This window comes from Acanthochromis polyacanthus, chromosome 16 (assembly GCF_021347895.1).
Source record: "Acanthochromis polyacanthus isolate Apoly-LR-REF ecotype Palm Island chromosome 16, KAUST_Apoly_ChrSc, whole genome shotgun sequence".
NCBI lineage: Eukaryota > Metazoa > Chordata > Actinopteri > Pomacentridae > Acanthochromis > Acanthochromis polyacanthus.
In genome coordinates this window covers 19633368-19660695 of record NC_067128.1, presented here as the reverse complement: position 1 = coordinate 19660695, position 27328 = coordinate 19633368, and the positions used below count along the sequence as shown (strand labels likewise).

Sequence of the window (27328 nt, the reverse complement as noted above, 5' to 3'; positions counted from 1 at the left end):
AATTATTAACAAAGTGGAACTTACCAGATACGACTTCACCATTGGCTAAAACTTTGGTGTCACCCTTTTGCAAATCGCAAGCATCTAGGTCTGCCAGAAGTTCAGACAACACCTGCCAGGAGACATTTTTATGCTGTTTAAGTAAATAATTTCATACAAGTCAACAAACCAACAAAAGGTGCAACGGTAGTTCTAGAAAAGACTGACCTCCACATTGTGATCTTTGAGCACCACAGAGTCCTCCAGCTCTTTCTGGGACTTCTGATAGACTTTAATCTTCTCATTTAGGTCCTTATGTTTGTCCTCCCAGCCTTTAATAGTGGCCTTAAGCTGCAACAATTTAACAATTTTAACATTATCCACTTTCAATGACCTCCAGCGAAAAAGTTTATTTATAGACCATAAATCTAAATATCGTCTTACTGTTTTGTTTTCATCCTTTAATGCAGCAAACTCTTTCTCAAGAGATTTGTGTTGAACGTTTCTGGCGGTTTCACAAATCTTTGCTTCATCCAGGAGAACAGTAGTCTGTGAGCAAAACCACACAGTTTATTAGATGCGCTGAAAGCCAGAGGTTACGAAATACTGTGCACGAATTTGTACCTTAGTGAGGGCTTCCTGAATCTTTTTCCTGCTCAGCTGCAGCTTTTCATTGGACTTCTCTAGTTTTTCAATCTGTTAAAAAACATTTCGCATCATACATCTGAGAAGATAGTCAAAAATAATAACAAGAAGGGGGGGAAAAAAAGCAATTACCCTAGTCTCATTTTGGAGAGAGTTTGCCCGTGCTTCTTCAAGTAGTTTTGCATATTTGTTCTTTTCCTCGCCCATGTGTTCATTCAGTGTCTCTGCCTCTAAAACCTTACTCTGCAAAACACAAGAGAAACTTCATAAGCATACATAAGCCATTTAGAGGCACAGCAAGAGTACCAACAATTGTGAAAGACAAAGCCAACAGCAAACAAAAAGATCCTTTTATACATATATGGAAAACAATCAAAAGAAACCATTTCCTAGTTCTTACCTCAAGCTCTTGCATCCTTTTCATTGTACAACTAACTGTTTCCTTTGACTGTTTTTGATTTTCTTTCAGTTGTTCAGCCTTTAAAAAAAAAAAGAGGGAAAAATTTGTTGAAATTTGTTGTTTCAAAGTTGCTTCTGATATTGGATCACATTTGTCTTTTCGCCTACCTGTTTCTGTAGTTCAGACATTTTGGCGAGAGCCTCATTCTTCTCTTTTTTAAGTGCATGTATTTGCTCTGCAAGCCCTTTTTCATCCACTTTGTCCAAAACACAAAGCACACAATTAGTGGCACTGTAGATGTCTGCATTTTGTAAAGTAATGTGCAAAACAAAGTTTAAACTTACCAAGGTATTCACTCTTCTTTACCTAGAAAAATCATTCAAAACGTCAGCATTCATTTGGTGTCCTTTCAAGACAGTTTGAAATAATTGTCACAGCATGATCACCATGTCTAATGAAGCTTTATCATCAGAGGCAGCGTATTAATATTCTCCAAAGATGATCCAAATGAGGAGAATCTTGCATTCAAACTCAGTTCAAAGATAGATGAAGCCAGGTGGACGTTTAAGTGTCAACACAAGCAATTCAATTCAGACTGCCTCTTTAAATTCAAAACTTTATAACATGTAGGCAAGTACTACCGGCATTTTTTTCTATGTTGCTGTCAAATAATAGCACACAGTTTGAGGAAAGATAAGAGCAGTAATATCTCAATACTCACTGCCAACACAGTCCTCCAGAAGAAGAGGATGAAGGTCACAACTCCAGCTAAAGCAGTGATGACAACAGCTTGCCAAGGACAGCCGTACAAAGTTTCTCCTGGTTTCCACTCTTCTGGCAATAATGAAATCATCTGAAAAAACACAACAACGGTGTTCACACTGAAAAATAAATGGTGCTGGAAAAAAAAGATGGTTAAAAGTCCTTTACAGGAGGTGACTAAACCCCTAAAAGTTCATCACTTAAAGGTTTTTCTACAAAAACAATCCCTTCCTGCCTTCATATGGCTTGGATAAAACTCTACACTTGCTTCATTTGGAGCACGCGTCAAACTCAAGGCCTGTGGGCTGTATACGGCATGTCATTTACTGTGGTTTGCGTTCGGAGGTAACCAGTTACTAGATGGTTCGATTAGTCTTTCGCCCATATACCAAGGTCGGACGACCGATTTGCCCGTCAGCTGCATTTCTTAATCTGACAAATGAACGGGATTTATGTTATTAGGAGTTGAAATTGAACGTGGTTGCATTGTGCGACTCAATGATGATTGTTAGCTGATCTGGTGGACCTTCCATCACCACAGGTTGCTTCTGCGCAAGTTATCGTGGTTGGAAGTAGTACTTCTTCTTCCATATTGACTCAGTCTATCTCTGTCTGATGTGTAAAACAGTCAATTTCACATAATCTACATCTGATTATGTTCAACAACCCAGTGAGGAGAGAGGAGGAGGTTGGAGGAGAGGGAGAGGTTTCACACACCTGCTGATGAAAGGTACAGAGAGATCTCGACTGAGTTCATTAGGAAGAAAAAGCAGCTCCCACTTTTAATCAGGATGGTTCAAATTTGAACAGCATTCACAGTTTTGACTATGTAAACATGACTGACTCGGTTTCACATACCATGAGCTTGAATAATGCTGAAATTGCTTTATGAAGCACAAATAACCTCACCAACTGAAACTAGCCTGGTTTTCATGATAAATTCACTAAATGGAACAGGCCGCTGCTCACTCAGAACTTGATTTAACAGTCAAACTACTCTATGCTACATAATGGCAAGTTGTAATATTGGAGTATTTTAGACATATATGCTTGTTGTCAGAACCAATTCTGAAGAAGAATACTATGAAACGTTAACACATAGGAACAGAGGGCAAGTCAATAGAAACAACAATGCTGCAGTTCAAAATTAGGTTGAGCCTCAAATCACCTTCCAATGTTTTCATGTGCCTCAAGACAAAAACACTGTGTACTCACAGACAGAAATTCTGATCAACAACAAAGACATTTCAGTGATGAGTGATTCTGGCAAAAAAAAAAGGGTTGTCATATGACCAAAAGCATTATCATAAAATAATAAAACCAAGTGCTACTCTATTAGGCACTGCACTTAGGCTGTAGTTGTGGAAACTGTTAATTGTTTACACACAACACGAGAGTACACCAAGATGTATAACAAGGCATTAACTTGTAAAATTAATGAAGTCTTTACAAGTTTCCTTCTGCTCTCACTGTCAACATTGACCTTCAGTGCAGTCTAACTTCCTATTTCAGACCCTTATGTTAAAATGATCGTGGACTTTATTAATGTCCAAGTACAGCAAGCATAGTTGCACATTGTGGTCCAACCACAAAGGAACCTTTGAACTAAGCATGTGGCTGTAAAAACACACTCCATGGCTCTGGTGAAACTGAGATATTATGGTTTACTCATTCCCTACAAGAATGAAAACATTCTCTTAAGCCTGTTCAGAGCTGCAATTAAAAGTCTAACAGTCAAGGTAGTCTTGAATGCAGTCTACAGACTAATCCTGGTCAGAAAACAAATCATGAAAGAGGAACATGACAGTGGAATCCCTTCTGTCAACATCTAAAAGTTTGTCGAGTAAATTTAAGTCGAGTGGTCAGCGGGTTCAAAAACGGTACACGGCAGGAGTTGACCCAAGGTGCAAACCAGCTGAGGTGCATGGATTAACGTTATGGACATACATGAACAAAAGCAATAACAAGTACTGAATTAGACGTAACAAACACCTTAGTCAGGGTCCATCAGTCATATGCTCATCAACACGTCAGTAGGCCATGATAGCATAACTAATGATTGACATGTGGGTCTGTCGTTTTTCACTTACATGTTGCAGTTCCGTCTGAAAAAACAAGTAATCGTGATCCGGTTCCTGAACAGGTCGGGATAATGTCTCGCTCTCCATGGCCGCGTTAAAAACAGAAACGGAACTTGCTAGCACGTTAGCGATTCTAAACTATAGAGTTAAGCTAACGTTTGCTAGCCGCTAACGCCAGAGTCCACGTCGTACTAAAAATAAATAACACGTCGTTACAAACACTGGCAACGTGAAACAGTCGAGGCAGGTGGAAAGCAGAAGTTAGCAGTAACAGCCAGCTAACAGTAATCATGGATGAGGCGTCAAATCCCACTCACCACCGACGTTAGCTGCACTAGGGGTTCAAATACTAAATTCAGAACAGAAACTGCTTAAAACGTTAAACTATTTTGACAACCTAGAGTCTATTGCAAGAGCGTGTCTTAATAATTATCTGCCCCTACTTGCGAAAATAAGGCCCACCGGTTGAACTAGGGGCTAACCCAGCACCGGCCGTGTTTAACTACAGCCGTAAACCGCAACAGTCAACAGACAGGGGGAGGGAGGGCCGTGCAACGTTCAGGGGAAATCGGAAAGGTGTTCTGACAGTGACTGCCCACGTCATTCGAGGTAAAACTGCGCCCCGCCTGGAAAGGGGAGGCCAGCAGCAGACAGCGTCATCAGATGAGACACTGACAGCAGAGAATGAGAGATGGGATTTAGGGCTTTTTGAAGGGAGCCGTTCTTTTCAAAGAGCCGTTCAAACGACTGGCTCGTTGTTACATTTATTTATTTTTTAGAAGTCAACCAGGATTAATTCGTTTTCATCAAGGAAACAATCACTGGTAGCAGATATAAGATACAGATATGGATAAGAATAATTCAAACTTATATATAATTCAAACACTAATATATACTCGATTTAGTTTTATTGATTTTTTTATACATTTTATTCTTATTTATTATATTGATATATTTTTTTTCTCCGCGAAGGAACGCAACATATTTATGTGACGATTGGCATACGTTTGGCCTCCTGTTTGTCTGTCTGTCTTTCTGTGTGCATCTTTCCTAATATGGGAAAACATTGACTCAGCTGACAAAGGATTTAAGCTTTTAAGCTATTTTAATCAATGTGACGATCAGCGTATCTTTGTCTGTCTGTCTGTTCGCAATATTACTCAAAAATGAACGGATTTGAATGAAATTTTCAGGGAAGGTCAGAAATGACACAAGGACGAACTGTTTCTATTTTGGCAGGAATGTAGTTTACAGTCTGGATCCACGGATTTGTTAAAGATTTCTGTATCATTGTGAGAAAGTGGCACAGCGTTATTGTACCTATGACTACAAGTGAACACTACATCAGCTGGCTGCTGACGATCACATGATTCCAATTCTACTACAAATCAACCAATACGGACTTATCGGGACTTATATATCGGAAATGATACAACAGCTGAGTAGCCTTTGGTGGAGTACAGCACTCTCTGAGTGCTTTTCTTGTTTTTATATTGTTTGATGACCCTGACTTGAAGGAAATGCTTTTCTGACAAATATTGGACTGTGCTCGTCCCCAGAAAAGTGCATCCAAATGCTGCTACATTTCCGTTGACTCTGGCTCATTTTGTATTTTTTATTTCCGTTGCTAATGTCTCCTCCTCCCTGATAAATGTGGCTTCAGTCTCCAGTCAGTTGGACTCGGGTGGTACTCATGCTCCTCTTCCTCTAAGTTTGACTTGATTTTTCTCACTGTGAGAGTGAAGTTAGTGGGAGCAGTGTTCGTACATCGATGTACGCAGGGTTATCACAACCCAAACTAAGGTTAGGTTGCCTACATTGAAGCAACATTTGTTTCTATCAACACCAGAAGATCAAGTTGGCCGTGTCAGACTAGTGTTTAGATTTAAAGTAAATGACAGGTCAACTCCAGTTAGCCCAACATCAAAGATAATGGAAGGCCTCCCTTCATGCACAGTCAAACCTCTACAGATGACCCAGAATGCAGCAGCACGTCTAGTTTTCTACCAGCCAAAAACAGCACGTCACCCCACTGTTTAGATCGCTTCGGTGGCTTCCAGTTGCTGCCTGCATAAAATTAAAACTTGACGCTTTTAGTCAAAACTACAAAGAAAACAGCTCATGCCTACCTGTACTCTCTCATTCAGGTCTACACTCAGCAACAAAGGCTCCCGATACAACCACTACAACAGGGCCGGTTCATAGCTAGACTCTACTGTGGTTCCCTGGTGGTGAAACGAGTTAATAAACTCTGCAGAGCCCCTCTGAGTCCTTGAGAAAAGACTAAAACCCAGCTCTTCACTGAACACGTTTGCACTGGACAGCAACAAAAAAAAAATCCTATTACATCTGCACTCCCTGTGGATACCACAGTCCTATTATCACACTTGAGGTGGTTTTATGGCTCTTATCCAGGTTATTTCTCCAGACTAGATCCTTTCTTGTGTTGTATCTACTCTCAGACATACTTCGCTTTTGATAAAAGCTTCTGATAAATGAAACTGTAGAATTGTAATGGTGACAGTGACCTACTTTAGCTCAAGCAAGTTCCAATTTACTGCTGCAAAATAGCTTAGAAAATTCAACAATTGTTTTTCAATATGTTGCCAAATCAAAGCGTTTACAGCAAATACTACATCACTGATTTTATCAATTTAAATGTTGCATGAATACGTGGTCAAAGCACAGACTTACCAAAATGGTCCACTCAGCAGTTTTATTCTTGATTACTGAAAGGATGCCGCCTGTGTAAACAATTCCAGTTGAGAATAATCCCACTTCTTCTTCGTGCATCTCAGACACTGGCTCCATTGAGTCCATAGATCCTTATGGAACAAAGTTTGCGGTTTAATCAGTTTGTATGTGTTGTGGATCGACAACAACAATCAAAATCTTTTATTATAGTGAACAAGCAAATATCATAATATAAAGACAGAACCAAACAAGGCTCATTTATGACTTTGATCGAAAAAAAGCTTAGAAAGCTTAACGTGTACTGGTTTGTTGACCATAAAAATGACCTTTTGAAACCAAGAGTGCTGTTTCATTTTACCCAAATTCCAAATTTCTCAATATAGTTAAGGAGGTATTAACAGAAATGCCAAAATTAAAGTAAGGGCTTGGTAAAAGACTTAATCAATCTTGTAAGCTCTTGTGATTTGAATCTGAAGCTAAGAAAAAACAATAACTGACATCCTGTTTTTCTTTGTGCTGCTATTTTGCAAATGAGGTTTCTATCTCCAAATTTAAATAAGGTCCATGAAAAAAGGAACAAATCATAAAGAAGGCGCATCAGTTAATATGTTTGGATTACCAACCTGAGGGTGAGTGCTCAACCTCAACACCAAGGCCCATGTCAAGGGGATGTTCCAGGTTGGCTTGAGAGACCTTTGGCAACTCATGTGATGCCCTGAAGCCTGGTTGATTGTCCTTATTTTTATTAAAGTGCCCGCCATCCTCCTCCACGCTGACATCTAATCCAGTGGGTACCTCGTCCAAAACTGTCTGCTCCTCAATCTCAGCTGGCCTTTCTTCATGCTCGGTTGCTGTGAGGTTGTCATCGCTCTTGGTTTCAGGAATGCTATCAAATGTTTCTTCAACAACGGGGTGGGTGTTCTCTTCAACATTTAATTCATGTTCATCTACAATGCAAACACAGAAAATTAAACAGGCTGGCAATTAAGATGTCAAGGTTATTTTTAGGTCTGTTTAAAAAAGGACTGTATTCCTGGTATGGGACTTGTTTTCTCTCTGAGGTGTGTATTTGTTAACAACTTTAATTTCCAGTTGGTCAGTTTGGTCAGATTTGACCAACAGACAACAAGTGTGATCTAATGATTTGTCAGGAAAGTGGTATTTGCCAGCTTCTGTGAGGACTGCTGTGTAGCATCAGGTACCAGAGTGAGTTATAACCGTGACAAACCCTTGTTCACAGCCAAACTCAGGCAGTTAGGATTGGACAAGGAATGGACATTAAGGAATGGAGACAGAGACAGGTTTAAGGAAGCAGCTGGATAGCTCAATAACTAGCACCACCGACTTTGGCACAGGAGACCGTTGGTTCAAATCCTGGTGAGGGTGCAGTTGCCCATTGAGGCCCCTTAGGCAAGGTCCTTAGTCCTGCCTCACCCACCTACCTCCTGTTGAATCTACTTTCAGTCTGCTAAATGAATCTAATATATAATTTGAAATTATAATTAAGAAACTAGCTTCAGCCAAACAACTGTATTGCACCAAGAGCCACCCACTCCATTAAGGACTTGAACGAGTTCTACTGTCGCTCTGAAAGACATTGGGAAAGTCCTGCATCCATCACTAGTGACTTCAGTCACCAGTCACCCCACAACATCACACCTCAGACACCCCCATTCACCACTACCACAGAGACCCTCTCACCATCCTGGAGAGAGACATCAACAGACTCTTCAAGAGACAGAACCCTCACAAAGCAGTCAGGCTGCATTTTGTGTCTCCATCCACCTTGAAGCACTGCGCTGATCAGCTGTCTTCAGTGTCCATCACTATCTTCATTTACCACTGCTGCTTCAAGACCTCCGCCATCATCCCCTTTGCCAAAAAACCCCCCCAAAAAACAAGGACCACTGGACGAAATGACTACAGACTCGTCACACTGACCTCTTTCGCAATGAAGTAATTTGAGTGCCATGTGTTATCCCATCTCAAATCTATCACTGACCCATTCCTGCACCCTCTGCAGTTCACCTACAGAGCCAACAGGTCTGTCGGCGATGCCGCCAGCATAGCCCTTAACTCCATACTTCACCATCTGGACTCTGCAGGACACTATACAGGATCTTTTTAGTCAATTTCAGCTCTGCTTTAAATATGATCATTCCAACTCTGCTGCAGGACAAGCTCTTCCAGCTGCACGTGCCTGACTGCACCTGCAGGTGAATCACTGATTTCCTGTCTGAAAGGAGGCAGCTGATGAAGCTGGACATGTTTCTGACTCCTGTCAGCACAGGATCACCACAAGGCTTTCTCCCTTGCCCTTCTCCCCGTACATCAACTGCTGTACCTTCAGTCAACAGTCTGTCAAGCTCCTGAAGTTCACACACAGGACCACCCTCAGTGGACTCATCTCTGGTGGGGATAAGTCCGCCTATAGATGGGAGATTCCCTATCTGGTGATCAGGTTCAGGCAGAAAAATTTGAAGCTCAACACTCAAAATACAGTGGAGATGACTGTCGACTTCAGGAAGGACCCATCCTCACTTGGCCCTATCACCCCGTGTGACTCCCAAGTGAGAGCACTGCTGCTTCCTGGGCACCATCATCACCCAGGATCTCAAGCTGCACCTGAACATCAGCTTCCCCTTCAAGAAGGCTCAGCAGAGGATGTACTTCATGAGTCTTTATGTACACAAGAAACTCAAATTTAAAAAAAAAAAAAACTGAACCCACCTTGCTCAATATCTGAAGATTTTTCTGTTGCTAATGGTGTACTGTCACTGGCTGTTGAATACTTTTGTCGCAAACTGAAAGCAAGCTCCTGAAAGTCATCCAGTATTTCAGTTTCCTCATCCAAAACACTTGTGCCCATCTGGTCATTATAGTTGCGTTTTGTGTCCCGGCTATCCAGCATCTTCTCAACCTCATCCAAGATGGCATTCTCTGAGGCTTCAAAGATAGTCTCAAGCACATTTTCAATGTCCTGCATAGTCCCTGTGTGTGTCAGACGAGTAGCCTGAAACTCTGTGTCCAGATCAGAGAACATGGCCTCCAATTTAAAGAGATTTTTCAAACCCAGAAGGTTTTGGAACCGCTCCATGTTCTCCTCTGTGAAGTGGTCTCTCAGCAGACTCAGTCTCATTATGCTGTCACTGTATTCTGGCTCTTGAGTTGACACAGGAGGTAGATTTGTTTCAGGTGAAGTGTCTGACTGTGAGAAGGAAAGCGCATTTTCATCTTCAAGTAATTCTTCTTTCTCTTCCATCTCAGCATCGTTTTCATCTTCTCTTTTCCCTACATGTGGTTCCTCAAAGGGCTCTGGTTCCTCAATAGGTAATTCTGCTTGACTGTTATTACTTTCTGAATAAGTTATTGAATGTTTGTGTTTATCATCTGGCAGGCTGTCATCTGCTATACTTTCACCATCTGTGACCTCTAAAGGATCTGACTGCCTCTCTTCAGTGACAAGGTCCTCTTCCGTGAGCAGGTCCTGATTTTTTGTATTTTCAATAGTGGCTAGCTCTTGATCTGTCGTTGTTTTGCTTTCATCTAATGCATTGTCTAAATCCTGCTCAACCGTACCGTACTCTGCATTTACTTTGTCCTCTTTGACCTCTGAAGGCTTTGACATCTCCTCTCCTATGTCCTCAGTGGGTTCCTGTGATGTTTCACTATCAGATTTTTCAGACTCGTGGCTGCCTAAAATGTCTTGTGGTGTTGGATCTACTGACGGTACACTCATTTCATTTTCTTCATGGTGTATCAGCTGATCGGTTAGTTCTAATGTTTCATCCCCAGCTTCCTCATGCCCCATCACTTCTCCATCATTCTCATTGTCATGGTCAAACAACAGTTTGTCAGAGAGACTGGAAGTTTTTTCAACATCTGACTGTACAGAGTCAGGATGAGAAGGATCTTCTTGCTGATCTTCTGGCTGAATGTTCTTAAACTCTTTTTGGAAGTCTTCTGGTAGTGGCTCTCTCTTTGCTTCCTCAAAACTCTGAGGAACTTCTGCAGGAGAGTCTTCTTCCTGATCCTCCTCATCATCGTCGTCATCGTCCTCCTCTACACTCAAGTCTTGTGCTGTTATCTCTCCCCCTGTGACAACTGAAAATACGGCATCTCCAAGTGACGACCACATGGTCTTCTCCTCCGGCGTTTTTGATATATCATCCTGTGTTGTTGGCAGACTTTCAACTTTTTTAAGAGAATCAGTTTCCAGACTGTTCACGGTTTCTTCAGAGAAAGACAGCAGAGGAGTTTCCTCTTCAACATCAACAAAATCTTTGGGAGTATTTTCCAAATCTTCATGGTCATCATCCTCATATGGGGTAACTTTCTTTGTGATTTCTTCTTCAGTGATGACAGCATCAAAAGTTGTTCCAAGGGTTGTTTTCAACTCAGGAATTTGCACTCCTTCAGAAACTGATTCATTTTCAGAAACAAAATCATAATCAGGCATAGATTCCACTTCAGACTTTGTGGGTGTATCTTTGGTGTCATTCATTACTGATACAGTTTCAAGAACAGACACTGGCTCGTGTTTTTGCTCAACTTCTTCTTCTGTAGCTCTTTCAGTAGCATCAGGTATAGCTCCTGTATAGGACTCATCATCAACTTCATTAAGATCGTCTGAGTTATCATGATCCTCAGTTGGTTTTTCACTCGGAGATGCTTCCTCCTCTGATGGCTGTGTTGTTTTCTGTGCGCCCTCTGCCCCTTGGATTTGGTCAGGCGTTTCAGTATTCTCACTATCATTCTTCTCCACTGACATACCTAAGAGCAAATCTATGTTGTAATTGTCAAACTTGTCATATCCAGTGTCAAAACAGACAAAATCTGTTTCCTGAGAAGAAGTCAAAAAAAAAAAGAAAATTAAAAGAAGCATGTTAGTTACATTTATATATGCTATTATGCTGTTAGGTCGCATTTCCAAATTTTTCAGGTAATCTATCATGTTTTTTATACCTCTGCTGGAACTTCAAGTTCTTTGTCAGTATAAAGGTGGTTGACAGCAAGAAGGTCCTTTGGGAAATAGCCAAAGTGACTTCCAACCTATAGACAAGAGAACACATGGAGGATTATAACTAAATAAGCAAATCTATCTAGATGAAATCCAGCCATGGACAAATGTTTATTATAGTGTACTTACACTTCCAGCCCATATGTCAGCCCTTCTTCCTGACAGTTTGTAGTATACATAGATAGTTTCAGATTTCTTGAATGACAGGAACCGACAGTCAGGTCCAGAAAAATCTGTCACGGCTTTTCCCCGACATAGAAGCACTGGAAAAACAAGACAAACACATTGTGTATTGTGTTATTAATGTCAGTTTTTAAACAGTGTCCATCTCATGCATGCAAAACAGGCAGTAGCTTTTCAGAGATGCATTCAGACAAACCCAAAACATACATTTTTTTTTCTGTCAGTCATTTTCTTGATGAAATGACTTTATTTCATATATTATCAGAGAATATTAAAATGTTCATCATAACATCCCTAAAACCAGTGGTTTTGGCCATTTTTTTCTCGCACAGTTACTTAACTGGTTGATTGTTTAATAAAATCAGACTTATTTTTGTACATGTGTCCATGAACTCTTACAGTATAACGCCCTTTGACAAGAGAACAAGATAAGATCTAAACTATACAGTATGTGTGATATGCCACTGGTAGTTCAATCTGAAATCCTACAGTGGTAGTCCCATTTTAGGTCTCAGATTTATTTGCAACTCGAATCTCTCTAACTGTGTAGCTTAGTTTTATGTGTTAATGTAATCTTTACTGTTTTATGGGGCCAAACTTGCTTTCTTGATAAGAAGTCGTCAATAAAATGACTTATCACCAACTGCCTATAATAAGCAACAGTCCTCTCAAGTTTGCCCTGGGTTTTCTTAAATCTAGACATTTCCACTAGAGTGTTAAGGTTGATAGAGTTAATTCTGTATCATTGTCTCATATTACATTTACATTTGCTAAGCTAGTAATCCTTACGCAGTGTTTGTCTCAAGCAACGTTGCCAACGGGATGAGATGAAGGTTAATAATCACGCTAATGCGGCTCAGAGTTCAGAGCACGCATGGCTTGTAGTTTAATAAACAAACGTATGTTCATCACAGGAATAACAGTCAGTCTGTCGTTGCATAGTTAGCTGCTAACATTAGCTTCCACTATCAACCCATTAAAGCAGGCCGGAGCTGACATTCAACCGGGAAACGCAGGCTGCGTCTCAACGAACAGCCCAACCAAGGTAATGACAATATTAACCTTAGCTCACGTTAACTGAGCATCGCACAGCTAAACAGCATCAGGAAAAACGAGAATAAAGGTCGCAAATATCGACTGGCAACAGGTCAAGCGATAAGGCACAGTTTATGGCTAGCTGCGGTATCGGGATGATCCCTGTAGTCCTCCCGAGAGCTGGTAGTTCCAAGTCAGCAAACTTACTGCTGCACTCCTCATCGGCGCATCTTTTAAAGTCTGAGAACCTTTTCTCAAAGGCTGCGGTGGAAATAAAGTTTAGTAAAAGTAATAAAAGGCCTTGCCGGTAGAAGTGTATTGCTGCCATGCTGGCAGTTTTGTTGACTAGCTTTACTCCGCTGCTGGAGCATGAGCACTGGGCAGCAGGAGCCGACACGTCAGCAGAACAGATCCGGCTGGGTGTAGCACGTCCAGCTCCTCACAGCAGGAACCTCACTGCCTCAGCAGGCTTCAAGCACAAGCAGGGACAAGAGAGACGGACTCTGAAAATTACCCGAGAATCAGCCCGAGGAACTTTCCTCAGAATTCACGGACTAAATCCAGATGTTTTTCCATAATGCATGTTTGAATATTCCTAGAGCAGAGCACTGGCTAAACAAAGAAACATATGTTAGAGAAAAAAATAGAAACAACGTGATTAATGCTAACATTTAATATAACTATTTCTCCATGTTGTACAAGAAATGAAACTGAATGTGCTTAACCCTGAAAGACCTACTGTTGCAAAAATCCTGTCTGTCTGTCTGTCTGTCTGTCTATCTATCTACATATTTATGTGTCTGTGTGAATACATACACTACCATTCAAAAGTCTGGATCACTTAGAAATGTCCTTATTTTTGAAAGAAATACAGTTTTTTTCAATGAAGATAACATTAAATTCATCAGAAATACAGTCTAGACATTGTTAATATGGTAAATAACAACATGAAATTGTATATGTAAAACATCATTTTTGCTTTTTTTTTCTATATTTGGGTTTTACAGAGAGAAAGTCCAAATATTAAGCAAGCAACATCTTATGCCTCACCATCATTCTATTGAAACTAAGTTTTGCATAGCTGGACTACTCCTCAGCAGCAAACGTTGAGCAGCTTGGCACAGGGAAAGCCCAAAAATGAAACACGTGTTTGTTAGATGATGAATCTTTTTGCAGCAGATACTTTGATTTGCCACAGTCGTTCAGTCCCAAGAAGCCATGACTGTACAACACCTGCACAAGCTAAGGAAATCCTCAGAATGGATTGCAGCTATCAGTATCACACAAATGCTGTCCCGTTTAAAAACAATGTTAGAACACAGTATTGCTAAATTGTTGCTCAAATCCTCATATCCTCCTTTGTTTGATATACTAGACAAATATATACATGCTTCATGCAATGTTTTCATAAATTCATTCTTTTGAACATAGGGGACTAAGTGTTTGTTATTCCAAAACACAGAATCTCTACAACAGAGTGGGGGTCATAAAACATCCAAGCACTACAATATGTGGAAATGTATTATTTCATTAGCCTAGCCGCGCTAGACCCATGTTCTGAAGGCACAAGGGTCTAAGGCCGCTCGACAGGGAGGGAGGCGGGCTAAAAGGTTGTCTTTCAAATCACTCTGCAGCAATTGGGTAGGTATACAACCAATCAGCACAACGAATAGGCTGACAGAGTTCCTAGAGCGCTGGCGGATTGTGGCTAAGTCCCATTAGCTTCCCAACCAGCGGAGCCAACTGGTATATTAAGGATTTGCCATATCCCGTCGGCATAAGTCCAAATACGTCTTTCTTCTCAATGAAACACTTCAGTGCCATCCTTTGTTTATCTTTCAAGTTGAATTTTAGCTTCAGATCTTTAAGGGCTGTGGCCAAAGCCGAGTCGAAAGATAACTGTTTATTGTGCGCCGGTTGTTTCTGTCAGAATCATCGCGCCTCTGTCGTCACTTAGTTACGCCCGCCTTCTGACTCTACACTTCATGGTGATTGGTCCGGCCAGTTTTAGGAGAATCCAGCCTCGAGCCTTATGGAGGGTAACTAGACCCACCCTGGCAGAGAATTAAATTTGTTTCCGTGGGTTGTCTAGTGCGGCTAGGCTATTATTTCATGATTTATGAAATTTTTTAGAAAACACTTAGGGATTCTTTAAATCTCCAACCAGAAATGTATGTTTAAGGAACTATTGTGAGATCAATATCCATCATTAGACATTGTTATTAAAGACATTGTATTTGCAGAGATAAAGGGGAGGGTAGTGGTCAAGGGTGTATGGTTTTAAAAGCAATAAATACCACATAGAGTTTTAGTAAAGTTACAGTCCCTGTAACAGATCTTTAATGGATGAATCCACTGTACCTTTAGAAGGGAAACTGATAGGGTGCAGTGATTTTACACCACATGTGATGTTACGGGGAAACTGTAATGACAATGGAATGGTGGTAGAACAGTAGAACAGAATAGTCGCACAAGATTTAGTATCCGAAAAGGCATAGAATTGGCTGTTGTTCTCTCATTCATGTCAAGTTGATTGGGGGAGGTTTGCTCATTGGGAGTAGTTAGGAAGACAGCTGTAGGAAATGATGACTGTCCTATAGCGACTGAAGTAGATTTAGAGAAAAATGATAAAGGAGGATGGCAAAAAAGGGGATTTTCAGTGATGCTTATTTGGAGAAATTTGGGGATATTCATGATGAAGGAATGCCGAAAATTGATATTAGTGAAGAAGTTTATCATTTAAATGTTCTGTTTGACAACCACCTCATTCAGATACCAGAGCAGACAGCTCAACAGAAATACAATAAACAATATACAGATTGCAAATAATAGGTCTTATGCTTAATGTTTAGTATTTTAATGGGTACCAGCACACATTGGCATCAAATTAAATACATTTAATTAGGTTACAATAAAACAAAAAAAACACTTATACAAAAAGAACACAAGAAATTATTTCAGTATGATCTGCCTAATTTCATGCTTTGTTTTTTTAATGTTGTAAATACTGGACCTTCGGAACCAGACTCCACACCGGTTGGGGGCGGTAATGCACCAATTGAGTGATAATGAAGAGCAGCAGCAGAAGAAGAAGAAGGAGTAGAAAAATACGAAGCAGAAGAAGAGGAAGAAGTGCCAAGAAGGGCTAGCTGCTGCTAATTTAGCATCGGCACATTGTTGGTTTTCCTTAGCAACATGTGCGTAAGCTTTACTGCTGGAAGGTAAGTTAGGACCTGAGCTAACTTTGTTTTACAGGAGCGGAACCATGTCCTATTTAATTTAGAAATATCTAACCTTCATACAGCTAATACACCAAGTGTTGCTTTGTTGGTGTATATTTACTCACCCACTAGCTAGTGAATTAGCACCAAAACTGTCTTTGTACAACTGGGTTTTGTTTACCATCGAGTTGCACTAGCGTGTGTTTATTGTTATTTTTCCTTATAAAGCACAATAAGTTTCCATACAGTAAGTAAAGCCATTGGGCTTTGCATGTGCATATTTTGGCTTTATATTAATATCACCTTAATTTGCCCTGCATGGTTTGAATTTACTTTTTGGCTTTCTGCTGTTATTTCTGCTTTTTGGGTATCCTGCTTTTGCTCTGTCTCTGAGAACACTTTGTAAACCCTTTAAGAAAAAATAAATAAAACAAGCTAAAAATGTTGCAGTATACCTAAAAGAGGAATGAAATAAAGAATAGTCTTCACTCATCAGTTTACTTCATAGGAAGTACAATACACTAAAAAACTAAATGGCTGACCACCATTTGCCTTAAAAGCCCACACACCTTGTTTACTGCGGTCACGCCAGCTGCGCTTTTAAATAGAGTGCGCGTTTACAACGCTTCATACGGTAAAGCGAGGACGCCGCTTCGTGGGGCATTCAGGCACTGATTCAATTAATAATTAAAAAGTCAAAAACAAAATGTTTTCTGAAAACTTTACCAGATTGTTGTTCTACACGTCCTCAACTACCTCTGGTGTAATTTTCAACTTGTTTCACTGTAACATTTTGGAGTAATCTGTTGCTGAAATTACAGACCGCATGCAGTATAAAACTTGCTTTCATGGGCAAATTAAAATATTAATGAAGAAAATAAATGAAATTGTTTTCTGCAACCTCTACCAGATCCCTGTTCTACATGTCCTCAATTACCTCTGTGGTAAATTTCAACTCATTTCACTGTAGCATTTTGGAGTAAACTGTGTTTGAAGTTATTCACCACATATAGTATAAAAGCTGCTTTCATGTGCAAATTAAAAAACATAAACAAATTGTTTTCTGTAACTTTCACCAGATTCTTGTTCTCCATCTCCTCCATGTGGTGATTTTCAACTTGTTTCACTGTATCATTTTGGAATAATTTGTGCCTGAATTTGTCTACCGCATGCAGTATGAAACCCGATTTGATGGGCAAATGAAATGATCAATTTAAAATAAGACGTATGTTGGAACTGACAGATATGTTGTTGTTTGCTATTATTGATTTAAAACAAAAAATCTCAGTGTTTAGGAAGTCACACTTGCAAAGCATAAAGCCATTATAAGAATATGTTCAGATCTGTCACCAATATGGTGCAATTCTTTCTCACTTCTGCTGTTGCAAAAGCTCCAACAATGTCATTTCATTCAGTAAATCAAGTGAAGAATCAGGTGAACCTTTAGTGCCCTTGCTAAACAGTTCTGTGTTTGTGTTCTTATTTTTCAGCATGCTCATCTAGTGTTCTGGTGCTAATCAGTTTGGTTCAGTCTTTTACCTGCTTGACAGTAGTATCAGTATCAGAGCATCAGATTTTCAGAAACTGTGGCAGTGAAACAAGTTGGAAATAAACACAGAGGTAATTGAGGGCATGTAGAACAAGCATCTGGTGGAGTATGGAGAAAACAATTTGAATATGTTTTTAAAAAAAAATTTGACATTGCCCTTGAAAGCAGGTTTTATACTGTATGCGGTCTGTAACTTCAGCAACAGATTAAACCAAAATGTTACAGTGAAACAAGTTGAAAATTACACCAGAGGTAGTTGAGGACGTGTAGAACAACATGATGGTAAAGTTTTCAGAAAACATTTTGTTTTTGACTTTTTAATCATTTTAATTGGTTTTTAAGACGTGTGCCTGAAGGCCCCACGAAGCGGCTTCCTCGCTTTACCGTATGAAGCGTTGTAAACGCGCACTCTGTTTTAAAGCGCAGCTGATGTGACCGCAGTCCGTGTTTAAACAGTTTGAAGGGAGGTTGTTTCAGAGATCTTGAAGAAATTGGCACAACTGTATGATTTCAGACTGAGTTGCTTTTATTTTCTCGTGGGATCCTGGACTGATTTGATTATGTTGATCTGCTTTTTGTTGTATTGACTCAAGGTAGTTATTTGTAAGTCTTCGTGGTGAGAATAAATCTGGGACTAATCAAATGCCTCCCGTTTAATCCCACTGGCAACAATCATTGCTGCTCATTTTCTTTTAATTTTTATTATTCTCTAAAAGTGTTGTTTTGGCTTTGGACAGCTAATGCAAGTTTTAAAATCAATGAATAGGTTGTGTCCTTTAAATTGCATCAATGTCATGTAACTAGTATGAATTGTCACATGACTGTGCCTCTTTACTTCCTGCCTGCACCGATTTTGCAGGGAAAAATTTTGGATTAAACAGGTTGATGCTTCTTGATAGAAAGTAATCTAAAGTGCCTCAAGTTCTTGTGTAGGACCACACTACTGGTCAAAAGTTTTAGAACAACACCCGATTTTCCCAGTTTTGTATTGGAAGTCATGCATGTTAATGTATCATAGTACTCTGAAATCAAAGCATAGAACAAATAAATGAAATTAATCCTGCCAATAAACCAAATTAGTCTTTATTAATATGAAAGGAAACCCTTTGTTAAATAGCTGCTTGAGTGTTGATTGCCAGAATATACCTATTGTTTTTTTATTAGGTGATTGCAGGCTAAACACAAACATTCTTCTTCCTTTAGGGCATGCTTTGTACAGAGATAAATAGCAGTTGATGAGCTCAGTGGATTTTGTGTGCCCTTGACTATGGATGACTTGGATAGAGAGCTTGGTCCTCATGGACCTGTCGAAGATTACAATGATTTTTCAGATGACAACGTTTCAAAAGGAGGGACGAATTTAAAGCGCCCCAATGTTAATCCTGCCATGTGTAAAGGTGAGTAATACTGCACTTGTGTGTGTGTGTGTGTGTATACAGTCATGAAAAAAAATTAGACCACCCTTGTTTTCTTCAATTTCTTATATGTACACAAATGATGGTAAAGAATGCTTGCTAACTTTTTATTTTTAGAGACGCCACGTGAAACTGGGTTTCACCGGAGTACCAGAATCTGTCTGGAGCAGATCAGAGAAGCCGTACTGCATCATAAATGGCAGGAGGCAGCAGAATATATGGCATGCTACCCCCAATTATTAGAGGACACATGTCTTCCTCCAGCACAGCAGAATAAAGAGGTTGGTTGATTTCTGTTGTATATTTTTCCATACATCCAGTGCTCAGCCAGATAGAATACACATCATCATACATGACAGTCTGAGGACTTCGCTTTCCTGGCTTTAAAAATGAAAAAGCCACCATAAGTTGTCCATCATCAGCAGGCAGCAGACGTAGTGTTCACTTGTAGTCATAGTTACAGTGACGCTGTGCCACTATCTCGCAATGATACAGAAATCTTTAAATCCGTAGACTATAAGTTGCATCACTGCCAAAATCTAACCAGCTGGTCCTTGTGTCATTTCTGACCTTTCCTGAAAATTTCATCCAAATCCATTTGTCTATTTTTAATAATGTTGTCCACAGACAAATATATGCTTATCAATCATCACATTACTCCGCTGCGTTCCTTAAAGGAGTACTGAACTTAATTTGCAAAGAATTTTTCAACAATAAAGCTACAGAGTTGTTTCAAATACAAAAAAGAGACTAATGCTAACAATTTAAGGATGCATTGTTTGCAATTTTTATGTACCGTTCTAAGGTATTAACACTCTCTTTGCAATTCCCTCCCCAGCTTCTTTGGAGAATCTCCACTAATATCCTTCATCATCATCCGAACTCAACAATGGAAGATTACAACAACATCTATGAACGAATGAAACATTCTGGAGTCAGACATCATTTAATGGTCTGTTTGCTATATTTAAAAAAAATGACTACAAGGCACAGTTTTAATGTTGATTTACTTTTTATTTATTAGGCTTATTCTTTTTGTGTGTTTCAAGATTTGTCTGGAACATTCTTTCCACCTGCTGCTACACGGTCAGAATGAAGATGCGAAGTGGCAGCTGTCTTCAGCTGAGAGCTGGAGACATGGGAAGGAGTCAGCAGCTCAGCATCAGAGGGCAGAACTGATAAGCGCATACAGGAGCTTGCTGGATTATGTCATCTGGTGTGACAAAAGGTTTTCAAACTCCGACAGTAAGGCGATACACAGTTTACCACCCCAATGCATCAATTATTTACTTCTATTAGTTGGACAGGCAGCTGCTAGTGCTTGTGTGATGTCGCACTCCCACCTACTGGTCAGATAGAGTAACTGCATGCACAACAGATCAACTTGAGAGTGGCTTTTGAAAAATGTGTGTAGTCACAGTGCTATAAAAACTATCATTCGTTTCAAATCACATGTAAACTGTACTGTATGTAATCTTTTCCTACCTCTCTTTAGATTATTTTGACTCCGACAACCAAGGCATGCATGACCACTTCAGACAGGCTTCGCTGAATCTAAAGGAGATTTTGAAAAAACCTGGTGTCTGGGATCCCTTCATACTGAGTTACGTTGATGTAAGCACTATTTTTTTTGAACACTTTACAACATTTAGATCGGTAATCAGTTAGTTGATTACCTTGCAACATATCTGGATAATGAATGACTGACTGAAGTCATTTTAAAGCAGAAATGTCTACTCTGAAAATGTAAATATATTTTGCTCAAGTAAATTTTTTTCATAGTGCACATAGTATCTTTGGCTCTTGGACTCTTAGTCTGATGAAAAGGGACATTTGAAGGAATTCCTTTGGGTTCTGGAAACTTCTAGGAAGTGGTTTTCTTATATCTTGTCAACAACTGATAAATTGAGAAAATAATCAGCAGACTACTTGAAGATAATCAATAGTTACTGCAAATAAAAAGCACACTTGTCATACATTTTGATATCACCAGTCTTTGTTTCATGCACTTGCATCAAGAGATAACCTTTTCATCTTTCGTGTCCTTTTTTATTTTTATTATTGCTGCTTATTGTGTAACAGTTTTTTTTTTTTTAAATTTTGGCAGATGCTGGAGCTCTACGATGACCATGAGGAGGCTCTTAAAGTCCTAAATGACTATGCCTATAACAACAATTTCCCACCCAATCCCAATGCACACGTCTATCTGTACCAATACTTAAAGCGGCATGATGCTTCAGAGAAGAACTTGATGAGAGTGTTAAAGGTATAACTGCATGTTAAATGAGCAATAGTCACTCAGTTGTTTGTGTTCCTTATCCTAAAGAGATTTGGCATTGCAATGAGCCATGTAAAACGCCATAGCAATTAGGAGATTACATTAATACCTACAATTTATACTTGACTGCTAATAGATTTGCTCGCTGTGAAATACCTGCACTCTTTAAACTTCGCTTTGTGCTGTAGATTCTCCATGTGTTGGTCCCAAGCCATGAGTTAATGTTGGACTACAGCACTCTCCTGCTTAACTCGGGTAAAACAGCTTTAATCCTGCATTGAATGTCTGCTATTCTGAAAAAAAAAGGAAGTTTAGCCTTGCTCCACGCATAACGATGGTAGAAGTAAAATTGATTAATAACGTTATGCTGCCTGTCCAAAAACTGAGTCGCACACTCTAATATTTTGTTGGACCACCTTTAGCTTTGAGTACGGCACATATTCACTGTGGCATTATTTCAGTAAGCTTCTGCAATGTCACAGCATTTATTTCTACCCAAAGTTGGATGAATTTTCTGCCAAGATCTTATATTGATGATGGAAGAGTCGGACCACTGCACAAAATCTTCTCCAGCACATCCAAAAGATTCTCAATGGGGCTGAGATCTGGACTCTGTCAAGGACAATCCATGTGTGAAAATGATGTCTCATGCTCCCTGAGCCACTCATTCACAATGTGAGCCCCATGAATCCTGGCATCATCATCTTGGAACATGCCCATGCCATCAGGGAAGAAAAACTCCATCGATACAGATCTGGTCATTCATTGTATTCAGGTAGTCAGCTGACCTCATTCTTTAGGAACATAATGTTGCTGAACCTGACCAACCCCAGATCATAACCCTAACCCCAACAGGCTTGTAGGCACTAGACATGATGAGTGCATCACTTCATCTGCCTCTCATCTTACCCTGATGCTCCCATCACTTTAGAACAGGCTAAATCTGGACTCATCAGATCACATGACCTTCTTTTATTGCTCCAGAGTCCAATCTTTATGCTACCTAACAAATTGAAGCCTTTTTTTCTGATTAGCCTCACGGATCAGTGGTTTTCTTAGAGCTACACAGCTGTTTAGTCCAAATCCTTTGAGCTCCTTTTGCATTGTGAGTGTGGAGCTGGTCTTATTTCACTATTAAACATAGCCGTGAGTTCTACTGTTGACTTCTTATTATATGATTTCATTAAACGTTAAAGTGGTCTAGGATCACGATCATCCAAGAGTTTGTTCCAACCAAATTTCTTCCGTGAAGGTGAGGGTTCTCCACTAACCTTCCAGCTTCTAATGATGCGTTGGATGGTTCTTAACCTGATGTTAGTAGTTTCAGAAATCTCCTTGTTTTGTTTTTTTTCCTTTCCTTGATGCAGACCAATAATTTGACCCTTCTGAGACAGATTATCATCCTTTCCACGACCACAGGATATGTCTTCCGACTTGGTTGTTTCAGAATGAGAAGCTCCTCACTGCATCAGCTGGGGTTAAATAAGCTGTTGCAGCTGAAACATATTCATCACTGCAGTAATTATCCAATGGAAAGCTCTTACCTATTTGCTTAGTTAAGTCCAGGTGGGGACTTTTTTGGACAGGCAGTGTATGTATATTGATAAGTTTAATATATATTCTCTGTTGTTGTAGCCATGTCTCCAAATAAGCCTTTCATCATTTATTTGCTTCTTTAGAGAACAAAACAGACATCCAGAAAGCTTTAGGCATCATTCTGGACATGCTGGACTTCACCTGCTGGAGGACCAATATGGACGTTTGGAAGTGTTTAAAGACTGTTATTCAGAGACTGGAAATACAGTAAGTACAGAAAATATGTTGTTTTTTTTTAATTGAACTTTATCTGACTGCCGTTTTTGCTCATCGCTGCCTTACGCTGAAGCCTGTCACTCATTATATTTATGTTTAAAACAGAGAGGACTGGGAGAATGTTGTCTGTGAAAAGATGGCTCTGAGAGAAGACTGGTGGCCTGCGCTGCACTTCACAAGCTTCCATGCCAGCAAAGATCTTGAAGAGAACCCTGAGCTTTGGAAAGTGAAGGCATCACTTGCAAAAGTTCTTTGTCCAAGTAAGTAGATGTCCATTTTTAGGCCTCCATAGCAGAAACAGCCGTTTGGACCCAAGGGTGAACTGATTTGTTGGTCGAAGTTCAAAGTCCATAATGGCCATAGTGTGAAAATTCATATGCTTATAAAACAACATTTCATCCAAATATCTAATAGGAGGAAATGGTGAAGTGACAACATTTTATATGCAAAAGTCAAAGATTAATGTCACTGAGAGATTTTTATGTATAGCAAGAACCATTTTCTGGCCACTCTGCAACATCATAACTCAGAAATATTGTGTAAATTTTGAACAAACATGACATTCTGGTTTGAGATGGAAATTGGTTGTTAAATCAAACCAGCTTGTACTTTCAAGGTTCCCAATTAACGTTTATGATCAGTATGTAAACACTCAGGTCTGTGCCTTTTTAAAACAGACTATAACACAGTATGTACTAGAAATACACTACTGTTTAAAAGTTTGGGGTCACCCAGACAATTTAATGTTTTGCATGAAAACTCACACTTTTTTTTCATGTGCTGATGTAATTAATAGTTTTCCAATTACCCTTTTAACACCAGTACCATTAGAACACAGCAGTGATGGTTGCTGGATAGACTCTATTACTGTTTAATTTAATGTTGTCACTGAAAAAATGTTTTGCTTTCAAAAATAAGGACATTTCTAAGGGACTCCAAACTTTTGAGCAGTAGTAAATATTTTTGAGTAAATAATCCGAACACAAGTGGTGGCTGCTATTCTGCTGTTATAATGTGTAATATATCATAACAGGAAACGCTATGATTGCTGACAAATACTGTACATCACATTTGTCAAATGAGTATTATAAACCATTTATAACATGTTTATTTACTGCTATTAAATGCTGAATGTCAAAATTTAAAATGAGTCTTTTGTTAACTAAACGTCTAATGATACCTAGTGGTAGTATCTGTTGTATTTTACCACATATTGTTTAACCTCAAGTCACTAATTTATGTTCTTCAGGGCAACTTAAGAAAGTAGAAATTTGTCATTATTATTATTTAGATTATTTTGAGCCTTTATTGGAATGCAGTTGAGGAGAAACAGGAAAGGCAGGGCAGAACGGGGGTTGACCTAAAGCATTTCATGCCATGATGAGTCAAATTCGATCCACGACCGCTGCAGGGACTAGTATCTTCCAGTCATGGGCTGCCTGCTCAACCAGCTGAGCTACTGGGACAGTGGTGTGTGACATGGTGAAATTCTAGTTATTAATGTTTAGTTGTAATTTGTGAAATCCACCAGTCCATATAATGTCATACTATTTCAGGGCTTAGATATTTTATTAGTCTGAAAGCTCTAAATTGAAAATGCTGCACTGTATGTCTTCTTGTAATTCTTTTTTTTTTTTCTTTTTCACAGAACAAGCACTTAAGTACACTGCTGATCGTGTAACTAATGGAAAGAGGACTTGAGAGGAAAAACCCCAAATTGTCTTTTCAAATGATGAAAAAAGAAGCTGGCATGCCATCGGGAAGCAAATGAAAACCCAGACAAGGATGTTGATGAGGAGTCTTCATAAATACACTTTTTACATCAAGTGTATGCCAGCAAGAGTTTTCTTTTTTTTTTTAATATTCTGAACCCAATGTTGATTTGCACATCATGTGTTCTCAAACTCCTAAATCTAGTCCCTTCAGCGTGTGCTATCCACAATGTGGAGCTCTTGCTTTGTGTTTCTGTAGTGGATGTCTGGAGGATATTACCACTGATGAAATGGAAACCAAGTCCAAATCATGGGCCAGAGTCTCAGACTTGACCATGTTCAAAAGTCTGAAAAGCTTCTCTGAATACCTTCAAAAATCACGAGGAGAAGTCAGCATTCAGAGGCAGCAGGATTTGTTGTTTACTGAAAATCCAGGAGTAGTTCTTAGAAGTGATAACACCACAAGAATTACTGAAGATGCTGAGCTGTGCAGCATTTTTTACGCTGAGAGTTGGTCATTTTTCCATACCGATATGTTGTGTTGTTGAGTGGCACGTTTTACCCCCGTTATTTCATGCATATTAAACCTTTATGTATTGTTACGTTTCTGATGCACCTCTGTTAAGTTTTCACCATTTTAGTTTGAGTAGTCCATATGTCATTTTCTAAATAGCACATGATTTGTCTTTACACCAAAAATTACATTTCACTTTTTTTTTGTGGTCAGTTTGTATATGTGGTAACATTCAATGTGTCTTCCAGTCGAGGCCATTGATTCATTGTCTATAAAAGAGATGTTGTTGTCCTTAAGAATGTTTCTGATAGCATGACGTGATCCTGAACTTCAAACGCTGGGCCTTTTCTCGAGTCCTTTGCACCAACCATTAAATACAATCTTACACCCAGCAGCATGCCAGTTTAATAAGTGAAAGCATTTGTAATGATTCTGTTTCAGCTTGCCACAGTGTTGGCCATGCAGCAACTCGGTCAGCTGTACTGTATATGTGTGTGTGTTGCTTTGCATCGTTACATAAACCAAAGCCCAAAGCACTTGCCCGACCACAGTAGCAGCTGCAGAAGGGATCTTGGAATATGTAATGCATGTCGTTCGAGAATTCAAAACTCGGGGAGCGATGAGGAAGACTGGGATCAGGGACTGGTCACTGCTTTGGGTTTTGGGTTTTGTCCTTGTGTTGAGCGTGTTCGTTTTTTGAGACAGAAGACAAACCACTTCTCTACAATTAAGCTGTTTATTTTCTAAATATCAGTGTCCCAAAAGAATCTTGTACAAACTTCTGTTTGGAACAGCCTCCCAGCAAAGGATAAAATCAAATATGAACACAACATTTTATTCAGTCTAGTATTGTGTGATGGGTCATAGATATAAACATCTAATTCAAATATTGAAATGTGATTGGCTAGAGGTGGAGATAAACTGTAGTTTAGACTTAGTTCTCCCATTAGTTCTTGCACAGGTATGTCCATATGTCTTGGCACATTATTCATCCAATCCCCAGGATCTGCACCCTATTAAAAAAAACCCTCCTGCAAACTTCTTCCAGCTTTCTACCAGTTGGTATTATTCCATTGTTAGCTGAGATGTGATGCAGCCATTACTGTTCTCTCATAAGGAGGATGCAGGTGTTCCTTTGGGAGGATTATTATGGTTTTCTCCCTCAAACAACCTTGAGTTACCAGTTTCAGTAAAAATTAGTTGTTACGTCATAAGAAAATAGGAATGTGCTGTGTATCAAGGCCAAAGCTCCATCTTTGTTGGTGTGCGCATGTTAAGAAGAAAAAGCATTTTTTTGTTAGCGGCTGTAACTTTCCAGCCTGACCCGTCTGTGTCCATCAGAGCTTGGAGTTTGTGCTTAGCTCCATCTCTTCCCTTTTAAAGGTCAAGCACAACTCATGGATTCATTGCACATTAAATGGTTGTTCTTGTCAATATTATAACACTCAAATGCAATATCAATTTCAGTGTTCAGTTTTTAGTACCTTCGTGAGATAAAAATCCTTACAAATTGCTTAGTTCAGTTACTAGTGCCTTTGTGCGATGAAAAATCCTAACACTTGTATTTGTACCTGCTACCTGTGACCTTTTTTGAAGGTCACCAGTACGTCACATCGCCATCACAGAGACACAAACAACCATGCAACTCTAGGAGGCCTTTAAAACCCCGTCAAGCCCAGGGAAAAACTGGATGACGTCCTTAGCCTAACCCCACTGTGAACTGATCAGCTTTATTGTTTAATTAATCATGTCCCCAGGTTGCAGGCTAAATCTATTTGCTACAAAGACAAAAGCACAGAAATTCCGTAGGGAGAGGTGTTTTATGATTGAGGTAGGAAGGTCTTGGAGGTTGCTTTGTTGCTCCATAGCAAATTGAAGCCTTTTTTTTTTCTGACGAGCCTCACTGATCAGTGGTTTTCTTAGAGCTGCACAGCTGTTTAGTCCCAATCTTTTGAGTTCCCTTTGCATTGTGAGTGTGGAACTGCTCTTACTTTCACTATTAAACATAGCTGTGAGTTCTACTGTTGA

The 27328-nt window shown here is 39.5% G+C and overlaps 2 protein-coding genes across 3 annotated transcripts in view; one reads left to right on the top strand and one right to left on the bottom strand.

Moving 5' to 3' along the window:
- The window catches only part of mia3 (MIA SH3 domain ER export factor 3), a 21236-nt gene extending 8035 nt beyond the window's left edge, over positions 1 to 13201 (bottom strand). Inside the window, exons 1-15 of one of the 2 annotated variants that reach the window (XM_022211495.2) lie at positions 13007 to 13201; positions 11711 to 11844; positions 11527 to 11613; positions 9292 to 11404; positions 7185 to 7508; positions 6562 to 6692; positions 1746 to 1877; positions 1369 to 1390; positions 1192 to 1280; positions 1025 to 1102; positions 757 to 867; positions 604 to 675; positions 424 to 528; positions 208 to 330; positions 25 to 112 (exon numbers count right to left, since the gene is read on the bottom strand). In XM_022211495.2, coding sequence (XP_022067187.2) covers positions 25 to 112; positions 208 to 330; positions 424 to 528; positions 604 to 675; positions 757 to 867; positions 1025 to 1102; positions 1192 to 1280; positions 1369 to 1390; positions 1746 to 1877; positions 6562 to 6692; positions 7185 to 7508; positions 9292 to 11404; positions 11527 to 11613; positions 11711 to 11844; positions 13007 to 13127 — 3730 coding nt within the window. In that variant the 5' untranslated portion in view covers positions 13128 to 13201. Of the gene's footprint in view, positions 1 to 24; positions 113 to 207; positions 331 to 423; positions 529 to 603; positions 676 to 756; positions 868 to 1024; positions 1103 to 1191; positions 1281 to 1368; positions 1391 to 1745; positions 1878 to 3876; positions 4416 to 6561; positions 6693 to 7184; positions 7509 to 9291; positions 11405 to 11526; positions 11614 to 11710; positions 11845 to 13006 lie in introns of those variants that run through there. The other variant, XM_051936739.1, reaches the window with a different exon arrangement.
- Positions 12661 to 27328, top strand: taf1a (TATA box binding protein (TBP)-associated factor, RNA polymerase I, A). The gene is made up of 12 exons (XM_022211481.2): positions 12661 to 12809; positions 15825 to 16020; positions 18773 to 18966; positions 19102 to 19265; positions 19823 to 19936; positions 20034 to 20229; positions 20480 to 20598; positions 21092 to 21250; positions 21451 to 21517; positions 22942 to 23065; positions 23180 to 23334; positions 24723 to 27328. The coding sequence occupies exons 3-12, from the start codon at positions 18837 to 18839 to the stop codon at positions 24773 to 24775; spliced, it is 1281 nt and encodes a 426-aa protein (XP_022067173.2). The 5' UTR covers positions 12661 to 12809; positions 15825 to 16020; positions 18773 to 18836; the 3' UTR covers positions 24776 to 27328.